Source organism: Myripristis murdjan, chromosome 15 (assembly GCF_902150065.1).
Source record: "Myripristis murdjan chromosome 15, fMyrMur1.1, whole genome shotgun sequence".
Classification (NCBI taxonomy): domain Eukaryota; kingdom Metazoa; phylum Chordata; class Actinopteri; order Holocentriformes; family Holocentridae; genus Myripristis; species Myripristis murdjan.
In genome coordinates this window covers 24,448,405-24,464,374 of record NC_043994.1, presented here as the reverse complement: position 1 = coordinate 24,464,374, position 15,970 = coordinate 24,448,405, and the positions used below count along the sequence as shown (strand labels likewise).

Here is a 15,970-nt window from a genome sequence, read left to right as displayed (position 1 = left end):
TTTTTACTCTAAACCCTATCCTCCGCTTTTTCAGTAACCATGTCTCTCCTTTTATTTTCGTCTCTGTTTTGTCTCTTTCTTTAACTTTCTAGTTATTAAGGAAGAGGCACATCGGCAATGATATCGTCACCATAGTATTCCAGGAGCCCGGGGCCCTTCCGTTCACTCCGAAAAACATCCGCTCTCATTTCCAACACGTGTTTGTCATCGTCAAAGTCCACAACCCCTGCACTGATAACGTCTGCTACAGGTAAATAGAGCAAGCATCTGCCACCGCTGCCAGGCACGCTTAAAGCTGCCTCTACTCAGGCAGATAAAAACATCCAGAGGAGGAGGGGAGGGTGAAAACACAGCATCTGAAATTGATGGCACTGATGCAAGCTACCAATTATTGCAGCTCTTCACCATGAGATAAGAGAACACTTGAAGTAAACTAATTCCCCCAAGACAATTTAAGGGAATGTGTTTATCTTTTGATGTGTCTTTTGCATAAATGTCCTCACGCTAAATGGCTTCGCGTGAACTTTTTAGAGCAGTTTAATTTGAAGGAATAATAATAGTCTGCTGAATGCGTTCTCCGCTTGCTTTCAAGATTTCATAGTTACGTGTGGGAATCACAAGGCTCTTTTGATCCGTTCAATGATGTACAGTTATTATCTTCAGAGACACCTTGAAATTATGACTTATGACTCTCTCCTCAAGAGCTGTTTGAAGTCAGGATGACTCTTGTTAATAACACACCATTTAATCAACGGAGCAAAATGAGCCTTAGCTCTTCTCAGTGTTTCCAGCAGATTTTTTTCCCCCTGAAAGCCATTTTATTTCAACCCTCTTCAAATGGGTACTGATCACACGATTCAGTTTTCTGCATGTTGTAGCACTTCTGTGTTTTCATCCACAGGCTTAAACTTGTGACTTTGGTCAGTGGCACTCATATCATTGATTGTATCTGTTTTGCTCCTCCAGCGTGGCTGTGTCTAGATCTAAAGATGTGCCCCCATTTGGCCCTCCCATCCCCAAAAGTGTGACCTTCCCCAAGTCGGCCGTGTTCAGGGACTTCCTCCTTGCCAAGGTCATCAACGGAGAGAACGCCGCACACAAGTCGGAGAAATTCCGTGCTATGGCGACTCGTACACGGCAGGAGTACCTGAAGGACCTGGCAGAAAACTTTGTTAGCACGGCTACTATTGACTCAGCTGTGAAGTTCAGCTTCATAACCCTTGGAGCCAAGAAGAAGGAGAAGGTAAAGCCGAGGAAGGATGCCCATCTGTTGAGCGTGGGTGCCATCACCTGGAGCGTCCGCGCCCGGGACTTTGGCCAGTCGATGGATGTGGACTGCTTGCTGGGCATCTCCAACGAGTTCATCGTGCTCATTGAGGAGGAATCAAAGAACGTTGTTTTCAACTGCTCCTGTCGCGATGTCATCGGCTGGACCTCGGGGATTATGAGCATTAAAATCTTCTATGAGCGCGGGGAGTGTGTCATGCTGTCTGCCCATGACAACTGCGGGGAAGACATCAGGGAGATGGTCCAAAGACTGGAGGTAAGACCCTTAGAGACCGAACTGTAATTTTTCCCCTTGCTTGTTACAGTTCCTGAAGTCTGCCAGATTAGACTGCAGGCGAAACTAGCTGATCTTTTATGGCATATTTTTATCCCATTTCTTCAGTATCAGTCTCAAATCCTTCCATACTAAAGAGTGTTTCAGGAAACACAAGACAGGGAATCAGATTAGAGCAATTTCACAGAGGGATTTTCTTGTTGAATTTCAGGTTACTTGTAACCAGCTATAAAACATGGCATCCCCATTTACACAGAGAATAAATCCATCTCTTCATCTATTTGCAATCACTGTGGCAAATTGTGGGTTTTCTTATAGTTTCAGAAATGCCCTGATACAGTGTGTAAATAGCAGTGAAAACTGTCACACCATTTTGTATGGAATCTGTCAGCGGCTCTGCTCTCGGCGTCTAAGTAGGCATGTCATCAACAAAATGAATTGGTTTAGTACTGTCTTTTGCAGTTGTTAAAAAATAGCTATCGCGGTCGTCACATTTCTTCTGTTATGGCAGCTTCATTAAGCACTGTCGAGTTCGCTTCCTCTAAGCATCTGAACATGTCATTTCAGTGGTTTAGCCCCAGCATCTGATAACTGCAGAGAAGAAACTGGCCTGTGATCTATCGCCATGTTCATCTCCCATCATTTGTAAAACGAGATAAACAGTGGATCACACCAGAGTCATTTACCTGCCAGTGGCTTGATGGTATGACACAGAGCCCTGCTGAGGATTATTTTGACCTGATGAATTATGACCTGGTTTGTCATCAGAGGGGGGAATAAAACCATGATGACAAAGTTTGACACAGTCTGGAATCTGCGTGGCATATAAAGGAAAATATCCATCTTGACTTTAAATTGGCCATGAGACATTTCAGCTTTGGGAGGATGCTGATGGCTGTGGTCTATCTGTGGTGAGAAGTATGTTCTGCAAATATTTCCCTCGCCATTGTAGCTCTCTGGCGGACCACAAACCCTGTTATTTTAATTTCATTATTATGTCAGCAGACCGTTCACTTACTGCAGCTATATGTATCCTGTCAGACCCTTGTGTGGCAACTTTACACTGAGCTTCCGCTGTTTCATTCTCTTTCCTTCTTTTTTTCCCTGCTGTTTTTTCCTCTACACCGTGTGAGTACGGTTTGCTGTATTAACCCAAAACCCGCTTGTTTCCCTGGCTTCCTCTTCCTGGGGACAGAATGTGGCCAGCTGGTTCTCCCAGGGTTGTGTCGGGACAGGAGTTTTGACTTGAATATGAGGGCGTTAGGTGTAATCAGCAGAGTCCAGAGAGGATTATATGGACCACCAACACTAAATCAACAGAGGTATACAATCAGAAATGAAAAAAAAAAAAAAAAAAAAAACATTGCAGCACACTTGTCTACACCTGTTAAGAGCCGTCGTCACTCACCGTGGCACACAGTTCATTTAATGGAGTGCAAGATTAGGGATAATGTGATTTGGTCCATCCTTGGATTGCCAAATGTTTAGATGCAGGTGAAGGAGGAGGGAGCTTAAGCAGGACAGCACATGATGCTTCAACCCAGTTTTGAAGGGGAAGGGAGGAAACAGAGACACATTTTTGGGTCTGAAGACTAAGAATAGAGAACACTTGGCCTCAGACTACTTCGCTCCTATGGAGAGCTACCCACTTAGTCCAAGTCCTCTCATCCCCATTCTGCAATTCAGCCATCTGCGCAACTCTGTGGCCTTGTTTATAATGTGCATGCAGTCAGGTAGGTCTAGGTATCTTTAATTTCTAGAAAAATAGGTCGGAACACCTGGTTCCTCCAGCCTGGATGCTCACATCCAATGCCTCTTCCGCTCTGTGTATGGCTATACTGCCTTGTTTTTTTCCTGTTCTAGTTTCCATCATTTGTTTACTGAAAGTCTAATCAGGCAACCCTTTGCTTCCTCTAAATAACACTGACGTTGAGTCCAAAAACTCAAACCTAAGCCGAGTCTGACCTTATTCTTGCCTGGCTATATATTCCGACTCTCCTCTCTTCTATCTAAAAGAAACCCTTGCCAGTAAATCATTGGGTTAGCCAACAGAATTGGAGTAACAACCCATTTTCTGCCAAATGAACCAGTCACCCAATCCCCCTCACACAGACCCTCACACCGCATTGCACACCTGAACCTAATTTGGCCTGGGATTATGATTGACAGAGATAATGACACATCACTTTTTGTCATGAGCTATTTCCAAAAGAGCGTAAAAAATTTGAATGTGGGCGGCGGAGGTGGCAGGGCTAAATGTGCACATTTCACTTGAATGGCTTTTCAATACCCTTTCTACCTCAAATAGCAGCAGATTTTGCCAAAGTATTTACCGTATTTCATCTTGAAGGGACACAAATGTCATTCAGTGTCTGTTACACTCTTCATCAGAAAGGACACAGCGGGATATATTAGCATTCGTGATTAGCCAGAGGACATCACTTCCTCATTCACTATGCTAATCTCCTTTCACATTAAATGTCCACTCGCCCACGGGATTTGTGAGGCATATTATACAAGAGAAGCTCAAGAGTATAGGAAGCTGCTGAGGTGTCAGACTTAAGTATTAATAAGTGGGAGGCTATTTGTGTTACTCAGAGCTGCTGCAGTAGGCGCGTCGGGTACGAGAGTATGAGCTGACCATGCAGACTTCGTCCCAGAGGTGTCTGTGTTTTCCTGAGCGTCCCAGAGGTTGACTAGAATCGTGTTTCATTGGAAGGATTTACAGGCTGCCGGGTCTGTGATGTAATGTGAACCAGGGCAGACAGAGTGAACAGATTGCCCGCTGTAACACACAGAGAGGCCCAGTGTGAGAGTACAACTAAAAGCTTTGTGATAATGTCCTGCTCCCCGGGGTGTTGCTGAGCTGGGTGGCCGCGTGCTTGGCTTTTATGAGACCAGGCATGCTGGCTGGTGTACAGTATATGCTCTTTTTTTGTTTCGTCCACTTTAAGAAGTGTGAGAAATCCCTTCTCCTTGAGTGTTTTTTTCCCCCCTTTTCATTTAAGCACCTTCACTGTTCCAGGTAAAACGGTATGACAGCGTCTGCGGCAGCCTTGAATCTGTTTTTGATGCATTTTTGGAGCTCAAATTTTCTTGTCGTTTTTGTTAACAGGCACCCGAGCTCATTATCAAAATCCGCTTAGAGAAAAATTTTGGCCAGCAGCTACAGGGATGGGCAGATATATCAGCAGACTGTTGATGTTGGCTGTTGTCAGCTTTAAAAACCAATATGGGAATCAGTCCAATATTATTTTTACTTTTGATATTTGGCTAATTGTGAAATTGGCACTTGTGTAACCTTTTTTTTCAAGGCAGTTTAACATATAAATATATATATATAACTGTCACAACATGTAGGCTAACAAAAGTAGTCTTGAGGCATGTGCATAGGAACAAAAGCCTGTCTGAAAAGCTGTTTTACATCTACATTTATATTAGTTGTTATAATAATGCATATTGGTATCAGTATGGGTAATATATTGGCCATTATGGGTGGAAAGATATAAGATATTAGTACTGGCATCCAGAAAAAAAAAAAAAAAAAAAAAATCTGCCAGCAGTGTACACACATATAGGCCACATACAATGCCACCGTCATTAACACAATAGGTTCACAGGCCACAAATCCTTCTTATGAGATAATGAGTGTCCCGTTGGATCAGACATTATGTATTTGGGCCATTCTGGTGAGAACCTGGTCAAATTAATTTTCTGAATGGACTTAATAAAGTGCCCCAATGAAGGCATTTAGGAAGCTATTATTTAGGCCTAATGAATTTCTGACAAAGGCCAGTTTGATTCATGTATGGTCCCTAATACCCAGGCCAATGTCTTCCTAATACCCAGGCAAGTTATCTCAGACAGCCATTGGGTCTCACGCTTCCAATTTCACTTGCCCTTGATGTTTTTACACAGAGTTATTTTTTTTTTTTAGATTGTGAGTCGTCTCCACGTAGTGTTGTACTGGGTTTATCAGTCTGAGAAAACGGATTCTTCTCTTAATCTGAAAAGAGAATGCATCACAAAATGAGCCCGTGCTCCCTTAAAACATGGCCACTGCACCACGGGATGTAACTGTTCATTCATCACATCGATGCATCGGTTGTAAATGCTAAACTGAAATGATCAACAGTATCTGACTTTGGCCTGAATTGATATGAAATGCATTGAATCAAACCATTCCCAATTCTTAACACCTATAACATTGTGTTGATACAAGGGAATTATATGAATTGCAACTTTTATCATCAATATTATTATTATTATTATTATTTAGAATAAAGTATAAGTAATACTGTTGTCTCATTGTATTTTTCACATTACAGAAGAAATAGGATAGAGTTACATTATTGCAGCTTTATTTAATGAATATAAAATGTTGGTGAAGTGGCCAAAAGTAGTGAACAGAATTGTTGACTGACACGGTGGTTTGCAAACTCAAACTGAATTGAATTGTCACAAAAAAGTAAAATTGCTCTTCAGTCGAATGGCCAACTAGTGTATTGTTACAAAAACTGAATCTGTTGAATAGAGACGTCCTTTGCTCTGTCCCTCCTGCCATCTCACTGACCTCTGACTGCGGCTCAGCCCTTTTAACTTCCGGTCTCACAGAGCTGAGACCTTCACTGAGTTAATTACCAGCCTTAAAACTGGTTCAGCAACAACATCAGGTTTCCTTCCCTGAGATCAAGGCGAGGACTCCAAGGAATCATTATTTTCATCGTCAATTAATCGGGTGATTATTTTTTTCAACCCAACAGTTTGTCTATAAAGTGTCAAACGCTCAAGTTTGCAGAGCCACAAGTGGTATCTTCAAATTGCTTTCTTAGAGGAGGGAAATGTATTGATTTTACATCGACATGAAGTGTAAAAAGCAAAACAAATCTCAGCTATAATCACCAAATGACTTGATAAATGACTAAAAAGACCAATAATCAATGGATTTTCTGTTGGGCATTCAGGGCTGTGTCTTGCCCCAGAGTTGGTCCAGAGTTGACGCATAGCGGTCCATAATGGTTGACTGGGATCTGCTCTCACATGCGGGGTAGGGTTTCTGCCAGTGTGAGAATGTGGTTGAGTGTTGACAGGTCATAGTCTCAGTTAATGTGTCCCTGAAGCCAGCTGCCACTCTGAGGCAAATGGGAGCAGTCAACCACAACTGACCCAAGACTAATCTGAAGGGTGATTAAAGCTGATTGGATGGAGCGTAAGGTTTTCTACCAGTGGTTTTCACGAGAAAGAGAACGGTAGAGCTGGTAAATGGCTCATGCTGGATCTGGACGAGGTTTGCGCAGCAGCTGTCAGTCGGTGTCGGATACGTTCTTAGAAGTTAACACTGGTTTGAGAGAGTTGGCTCTGTAGACTGGTCCAAGTTTGATCTTAATTCCCCATGCTGCACACGCTGTGACTGTGTGATATGCGAGCCACAGTGCTGAAAGTGTCTTATTAACGTCCATTTGAATGAGAAAAATAAACATGCTTATGCAGCTTTGCCGTAGGATGGGATTTTCACTTTGCTTTAGTTGTCCTACTTGCGCTGTGTGTGTGTGTGTATGTGTGTTTATGTGTGTTGTACACGGAAACTTTAAAATGTGCTTGCTGTTTTTTGTGGAACTGCTATTGGAATTCAGCTTCTAACACTCTTGTTAATGGATTTCCATGTCAGTAAACTTTCAGTCTTTTTGTGTCCTTCAGTCCTGTGCGTGCCACTGTCTGTGGAAATATGTCAGGCTTTCTATTTTTTTTTTTCGTCTGAGACTCTTTCTTTCTCCCACTTGGTACTGTTTTCTACTGTCCTGTTAGTGAAAACCTGTTGTCCTTAGGTCGTCTTATCTTTACAATTATGTCTATAGGCCAGCGTGACCAAGACAAATTCTGCACATTTATTGTTCTTGTCAATAATAGTGATTTTTATTGCTGATTTCAGATCGCCACCAGGGGCTGTGAAACATCAGAGATGACTTTGCGTCGGAACGGCCTGGGCCAGCTGGGTTTCCATGTCAATTTTGAGGGCATCGTGGCCGACGTGGAGCCCTTTGGCTTCGCCTGGAAGGCGGGACTGAGGCAGGGCAGCCGGCTGGTGGAGATCTGTAAGGTGGCTGTTGCCACTCTCACACATGAGCAGATGATTGACCTGCTGCGCACCTCCATCACTGTCAAAGTGGTTATCATCCAGCCCCATGAAGACGGCACCCCCCGAAGGTAACTTCTCACCCTCATTTTCCTATTTTCACTTGGCTTGAAGGAGTTTTAACACTTGGTAACAACACTGCAGACAAAGGATGCATACAAAGCAGAAAACCAGTGGGTTGCCTTCTGCTTGTAAACTTATAGATACAAAAGCAGGTGCTCCCAGGGAGGAAAAGTTTATTCATTTTTTTAAGCATCAGGGCTAACCTAGCCTCATAGTTGCACTCATATTTTCGATGATTTGCATCAAAAAATGCTTATATACTGTTTTTCTTGCACAGGGGTTGATGCTGCTCTCTTTAAACACAGTGATTTCTCTGGAGAGGCGACTCTTTGTACTGACGTGTCTGTATTGTGAGACAAAGCTCCAGCAGGGGTGTAGAGTCATGCAGACATGGACAGTCAGCGTTTCTCACTAATGATAATGAGAGGAGCGTTTTGATTAATGGCTCAACTCTTCCTGCCATTGTCTGACAGCTCACATTTGCAGATTGCTTTTTTCTAACCTCGCCTGATCTCCCATTCAGCAATTAGGATGGGAGTGTTTGGCTTTTTAGTGGTGCTCACCCATGGGGAGATGTCATCCCTCGCCCAGCAGAAAGGGAGAAGCATATTTCAAATGATCTTTTGTGATGGGCAGAGATGAAAGTCTGTGGAAAAGGCTCGCTCCAAAAGCACATCTGCTTGTTTTGTCTGTGTGAGCCAGACAATCCTGTGAAAGCATATCCATCGCTCTTTCACACTCAGATTTTCGACATCTTTGTTTTGCTTTTGCTTCAGGCTGACAGATTTGTGTATACTAATAAATGCCTTTCCCACTCAGTCACAAACACCCACAGCAAAATTGCTTTACAGTTTACAGAGAATATATCTCCACTTAATCCCACATTTTTATTTTATATTTCAATTAGCGCTAATGCTGTTAGCTAATCCTATCAAAAAATTGCAAAGACTGTGGACCACAGCAAATAAAAAACAATCTCAACATAAAATTGCTCCTATAAAAATTCATTTCTGCATGGTTATTAATCCCGTAAAGTCATTTCCATGCCATGAAGACACTGATGTCTGGGGAAATTTTGTGACAGGTGCTGGACGAGACAGTTTAGTTGAGGTCTTCTGATTGGATTATCTCTCACTTTAACTGTATTTTCAGAAGATAAAAACAACTGCAGCTATTCTGAACGAGTATGCTCTCAAACAGGTGTTAGCTGGATGTGAGCGTACACATCTGTGCACGTGCATGTGTGTGTGTGTGCGCCACGGTGCTGGAGCCTGCAAAGTAGTGGTTTGTAACTGTGTTTCAACTTTGCATTTTGGTGTCTGGCAGCGGAGGACTGACATATTTGCACCCCCATATGGTGGGCTAACATGCCTAGTCTGTGAGTCCAACACAGCAGCCTCTCTGGCAGAACCGACTTCTAATCCTCTTACCGCGATCTGTGATGATACATGATGATACAATCATAATCGGAGTTCAGGGAAGCAGAAAGCAGTCAAAACAAACATCTTCCAAAACTCAATCTGTGTCGACAAGTGCGTGTCCAGCTCAGTGGAACTGTGGTTGCAGGATGGCGGACCGAGTGAAGCTTCTGGCACGGGTCCTGTGCTTGTGTAAGGCATCTGGCCGTGTTTGAATGGCACGGCTGAAGCTGGGGAAAGCACTTATGGTGGCCAATGAAAGATGCTTTTACAAATATATGCCATGCTTCATAGCGTTATGCGCAAAAGTATGCATTAAGTCATTTTACGTGTTCGTAATGGTCTGCATGATGCATATAATGGTCTGAGCCTGACCCATATATGGCGTTTACTAACAGATGTGTTGGGCAGATTAGCAGACGTTACAGTATGTGGCTGAGTGGGAATATGATGCTGTTGAGCTCCACTGGGACATTTCCCCGTCTTGCTGAAACCCGAGTGCTCAGCAGTGTCATGGGAACTAAGAAGGGTCCTTTTCGGGCCCTGTGAATTTTCTCCCATCGCTCCAACAAATCAAGAGGTGAGAGGTCAGGTGAAGAATCTTGAGGGCCCTTCAAATCTTTTCGTTGCTGCCTCTTTGAGTTGCTAAAGTGTTGCAGTCAACAATAAGTGCTCCAGTTTCTCCACTATTATCTCAAGGGAAAGGAATTCAGCGGGGGCCCGAAGGCCCCTGGCAGTCCCCCATGGCCACAGAGATGGCGGTCAGTCTAACAACAATGGACAAGAGTCTCATGACCTCCAGACAATGTAGACAGGCTCCAAGCTGCTACCATGACAAGAAAAAATGTTTTCACTGGTACATGTAAATACTAGTCTGGGAGGATTGTTTTTGTCTACACCTTTTCTTACTGATGCTTTTTTTAATTATTAGAATATCATTTAACCTACCTAAAGCTCTTGATCTGAGGATTGTTAGAAGGTCGCTGAAATGATTTTAACAGGTTTCCTGCCAGAGAAAAAGGAACATTTGGATCTCAATGCTGTCTTTGCTTTTAATGTTTTTGTGAATACATACCACTTTATTTAGCATCTAAGCTCCTAAAGCTGTTCATGCCTTAAAGGGTTTTGCTTTTCTCTGTCTAAAGCTAAAGGAGATATGGCTCTAATATTAGCTGTACCTAGCACTGTATTTATTTACACTGGAAGCAGGATGTGGTTCTAGCCCAGTGCAATACCGCAGGGTTTTCCATCATGTCTCTGGAAAGCTTTAAACAAGTTCAACATGTTAGTCTTGGATCAAACTAATGAAAGAAAGAAGAAAAAGATTAGCTGTTTTGAATCAGAGGAGAATATACAGAACATGGCAGCAGTGTTTTTATGTATAGATCATCAGGGATGTAATGGTAAATAAAAGGATTAGCAAAATATAAACTCGAATAGATGTTTACCACAAGACGGTCACCAACAAAAACAAAAAAAAAAGCAACTGTGTATGATGGATTTATTTGTCTTACTTAGGAGTTGTGATCACAAACTCGGTTTGAAAAGGTGAATTTAAGTGGGTTAACCTGCACCAACCAAACCCCTGTTGATAATGAGAACTGGCTGTGACATTCAGATGGCCAGTTGTGACCTTTTCTTTGAAGTGTCATCAGACTTGTCATCATGGATTTCCATCCGGACCGAGGCTAAGCTGTGATTCTCACTTCCCATGCCGGCACCTTGTGAAAGCGAGCACTTCTAAATGAAAACACAGAGAACCTGAATCACAAATTGCTCCGCCTAATCCCCCCCCGCTTTCTTCACAGGAGCCGCACGTCCCTTTAGATCAGTTGGCAAAGCAGCGGCCATTAGAAAGACTTTCAAGCGAGGGATTTCCAAATTGCAGATCTATACTCTTCCCAGCTCGACTCATTAAATGAACGTCTTGACAAAGGTCTTGGAGGGCTGGTGGAGGTCAGCGCCTCTTTGTCTCTTTGCCGTGACGTGGGCTCTGACTGTGGGAATGGATTAGCATGTAGCTCAAGCGCCGGCCTTGTCATCGGAGTGACAACTCTCGAGCTGAGGTCTAAGGTCCTGTTGTCACACTGCTCTATTGTGCTTCATTATGAGAGCAGCGCCCGACAGAGCAGTTTATTCACCTCCATTTCAGCCGGTCATTAACTTAACTGGGGAAACATCATAAAAAAAAAAGTGAGCAGTAATCTTATTTTAGTAATCTTATGTCAAATGGTAATAGTGGCAAATTGCTTCCTTTAACAAATCAGACAGAATTGCGTGGTGCCGGTTCTTGGATGGTGTCGATGTTGTCTTTCTCCACCCGCATGCACTGTATAGGCTATTATGGTATCGTTTATGGTCCCTCATGTGTAGCTATAGCGCAGCAGCAATTCTTGGCGGTGTCTCGGGGAAGCAGACAGTGCGTAAATCTTGGCCTGTTGCTGGCTTCCTCTTCTCCTTATGGCTGGCTGGGTGGGTCTGACAGCTAATCCCTGCCTGCACTCCACCAGCCTCCAGATCAGGTTTAACTGTTGACCAAACACCCGTTTCCTGCTGGTACGGCATGATTTATACACGCGGAGGCCGAGTCCCCCCTATACATTACAAACAAGAAGCACATTCCACATAACACAAGCCAGCGCGATCAGTATTTCCACTTCCCGCTAAGCTTGTAGTGCTGTAGGGGAATATTGGGATTATGACAGAAATTCACTTTGTCAGTTCTCGGGCATCCGGGCACAAAAAGCACAGCGAGAGACAACGGCCGAGACCTTTCCCGTTGACAAGCTGTTGGCCAAGCTTAACCTGTTGAGAAAGTAATGACGTGTGGCAACATGGCTTAAGGGACACACACAGTTAATCAAGGTAATGACTGGGTTAGCATCCATGTTTAAAAAAAAAAAAAAAAAAATCATGAACCAACAGCCTGAAGTATTTAACACTTTTGTTAGCACCTTTGACTTTTGACAAGTCCATTGAGTGCTGGCTAGGAAGAAAAACAGCTATTGTTCAAGCTCATGGTTAAACAATGAAAAGATTTCCAGTTATAATAGCGGTGCCTGTTCAATCACTCATCGCTCAGCCACTCACCGAGAGTGTTGTTCCTCATGTTACTGTAATTGAGTAGCCTTTTTGTGGAGTATTTTTTGTGGCCGATGATTTATTTTTATTCTAATGCATGCTGTACTTAGCTACATTTTAAGTCACATCCATTACAGAGGACAAAGTCACGGACCCATTTGCAAGGAACCGTCAGTCAGCGAAGAAGAGAGAAGCAGTCCGGCTGACTTAGTGCACTTTATTTTGTAATTTCCATATTTTCCAATTAAATTAATCAAGGTTGGTTTCTGCCCTCTCCTCAAATTAAAATTGCACGGGAAATATCACGTCGACAGTAGCCATGTTCTTATTTCTAAAAAGCGACTGAGTGACTTACTGTACATTTTAATTGAGGTGTTTTTTTTCTACTACTTGAGGATATTTTTTTTACATCAGTCCCTTTTCTCCTGCTTGAGTAAAACGTCAGCATAGTAACAGCACCTCTGTTTGAGCAGGACGTGGCAGTCTTGTCTTCACCGCTGTCTTGCTCACCTAGCATGGTATCATTTAGTTTGTCTGACGAAGCCCTGTTTTACCGACTTCTCCAATCCTAATGCCACTCATCGCTCTCATAGTCCCATACATCAAGCCAGCGAAGCATGCACATGCATAAAATATTTACACAAACAGTGAGATATGGAGCACGTCGAGCACGGCATTGACAGTCCTTCATCACGGATCAAGCCGGCTTTGCCTAGATGTCAGCCAGATGTGAGAGAGGGATGAGATGCAGGAGGAGGAGGAAGAAGTGGAGGTTGATCTTGTAGTTGGATCTTATAACACTCACCGCTGCTCCAACGGGAGGCTGGCTGTAAACAGCCCAGCCACCCGTGGCCCAGTTTGATGAAAGGGTCTCTCTGAGAGGGATTACCGGCCCCTCCACCACAGCCTTTGCAATCAGCCGGCACACCCCACTCGAGCACCACTGTGTACATGTATGACCACAGCAAAGTATACACAGCTTTCCACCCCCCAGTGGATTCTGGAAAATGGACTCAGGGGGTGTGGGAGGAGGAGTGGGCAGTGTAATCATTAGGGTCACGCTTGAGATGCTTTTGAAGAGCTAGCAGAACACCCAGGCTGTTTAACACTGACCCAGCACCGCGTGCACTCCCTCCCTCCAAACATACACACCAGTCCTTACCCCAACCCCAATGACTAATGTTGCATGAAATGGCATCGCAGGCCCTGTCCGTCCCAGGGATCCTCAGTGTTGTTAACGGTAATGGGATGGAGATTGAGAGAGGGAATGCCTCCTGTACGCCGCTATTTAGAGGAGGCTCATATCAGATTTAAGTGGCAGGCTGAGATTTTAGGCTCTATTAGCATAGGGAAAGTGTTTTCAACTGCTGAAGTGTCTCTGATTTCCGTGCATATGTGTGTGTGTGCATGTACATGTGTGTGTGTGTTCTTGCAAGTTGCAGTGTACCGAGATGTCTGCATTTAGCGTAATATTTTTGGCAGCCTTTATGTTCTCTGATGTTGTCATGGTAACAGAATGAACTCTTGCCCCCGCCGCCCCTCAACCCCCCTCCCTCCTCCTCTCCAGAATTTCAGGGTTGGCACTGTGATATAGGAGGGGGGTATAGTAAATAATAATGCAATACCTGTTGTATAATCTATTAGTTTGTCGAAATGTAATACAATATCCATTTACACGAGCTAAAAATGTAATAAAACACGATGATGCAATGGCTCAATAGAAGAATGCAATAAATGGAGCTACTCTCATTGTTGTAGTCATTGTCATCACTATATCAATAAATAAAAATGTTGTACATTCATAAAAGACTAATTGCAAGGTGATTTAATGGTGTAACAACATCATCTAGCAATTTAGGATGATTTACTTTTATTGTATTTTCAAACCATGTAGGAGGTTGGTTTATTTATATTTTGACAAATTAGATATTTCAAGGTTCCATTTTTCATTTTTGCTGTTTTAACTGATTGTGTTTTGTTTTGTTTTACAGTAGTTAACCGTTTTTAAGATCCTTGTTCTGTTCCCCACATACAATATCTGCACTGACATTGAGATGTACAGTATGCTTTTTCCCCCTCAGGCACACTGCTGATGTTTTACCTTCCTGTTTTTTGCCCTTTCCCCGTCCCTTCTCCCTCCTAGGGGCTGCTCCGAGCTCTACCGCATACCCATGGTGGAGTATAAGGTTGACAGCGAGGGTACGCCCTGCGAGTACAAGACACCCTTCAGGAGAAACACCACCTGGCATCGGGTGCCCACGCCTGCTGGTCAACCTTTACCTCGAGGCTCGCCCACACAGGGCCCTGACCGCTTGCAGTGCCAGCAGATCCTGCAGCAGCACCAGGCAGCCATCCCGCGAAGCACTTCCTTTGATAGGAAGCTGCCAGATGGGCCCAGGTACCACAGCGGCCCACTCACTCGCTCCTTCCTCTCTCTCTCTCTCTTGCCCTTGTCTGTCTGCCATGGTCAGATATAACTTATAACATGATGTAACATGAATTTCACTCGTTCAGATACCATGCTGCACAAGCTTTCCTTTCAGGGGTTTTTAGTAAACTAGAGCGAAGCCTGTGATCAAACATCATGATTCTCAAAAGATGCTGAAAATCTTTTGAACTCTAACCCTTTCTCGTTTAGAAAAAAAAGGCACAGCAACTCTTTGAGGGGTTATTTCTGTGTTTGATTATTTGCATGTATATAAATGGGACATTTGAGACCATTGGATGCACCGCATCCCTTTCATCTCCCTGTAGATGATAAGGCCAGGCCCAGACTTTGTTCCTCTCCTAGACAGTGTCTCTCTCAGACATCTCCATTGAGCCATGTAAAGCAGTGATTTGTTCATTCTAATGAAACCCCTGCAGTCATGATAACCTTTCCTGTGTGTCACGCCGACCCCCCCTGGTGTTTCCTGCTCTGACTATACTGGATAATGGCTGCCTTCTCCCTAATCAGAGCGGCTGGCAGTGGTGGCAGTCCATTCTCTCTCTCTGTTTCTCGCCTTCCTTTTTTCTCCATATCCCTCGAACTCACCACTCCCCCCCTTTTCCTGCACCCCACTGAGTAGGAGGTGACAGGGACACTCACACCGCTCGGCTCATCTCATCCAATTACCGCAGAAACAAAGAGAGAGCTCTTCCCTGTACCACGATATGTGGCCTCCCAGAGGAAGTGGGAATAGAGGAGGGGCTGGGCTGAGTGAGGAATGAAGGAGCTATAGAGTGAAGCGGAAGGCAGAAAAAGAGACGAAGGGGGAAAATATGCGTTCATATGTTCCAGAAAATAAATTTACATATAGATTCCTCGATGATTAATGTAGAATATATTATGTGATGTTACGTCTTTCATCTCTGTGAATGATTAGCTGTCATTGTTTTAGCTATGCGGCGCTTGCCTATTTTGTTTTAATCTTATGTGGACATGCAGAAGGGAAACTGAACATCTGTGGGCTATATAGGAAACATATGAATCCGATAGCTTAGATAAAGCAGTGTCCCATCCCCATATAGCAGACTCCAGACTTGGCACCGTAAAATATGACACCTAATATGCGGCCAGCAGAGACCGACAGCTATTCTCTCCAGCGGCCAATGTTATTGCAGCGCGGAGAGAAAAATGACGTTCAGTATCCCCCAGACCTTTACATTGTGCTGAGGGAGGAAGAGAGGGAGAACAAAAAGCAGCTGCTGCTGTTTCACATTAAGTGCCTGGAC

The 15,970-nt window shown here is 43.8% G+C and overlaps 1 protein-coding gene across 6 annotated transcripts in view; it reads left to right on the top strand.

Annotated features, from left to right (window-relative positions):
- The window catches only part of LOC115372823 (signal-induced proliferation-associated 1-like protein 2), an 84,494-nt gene that overhangs the window by 45,834 nt on the left and 22,690 nt on the right, over window positions 1-15,970 (top strand). For all 6 annotated transcript variants that reach the window (XM_030070970.1, XM_030070966.1, XM_030070968.1 and 3 more), the window contains exons 7-10: window positions 93-250; window positions 967-1,543; window positions 7,491-7,765; window positions 14,400-14,654. In XM_030070970.1, coding sequence (XP_029926830.1) covers window positions 93-250; window positions 967-1,543; window positions 7,491-7,765; window positions 14,400-14,654 — 1,265 coding nt within the window. The remainder of the gene's footprint in view (window positions 1-92; window positions 251-966; window positions 1,544-7,490; window positions 7,766-14,399; window positions 14,655-15,970) is intronic.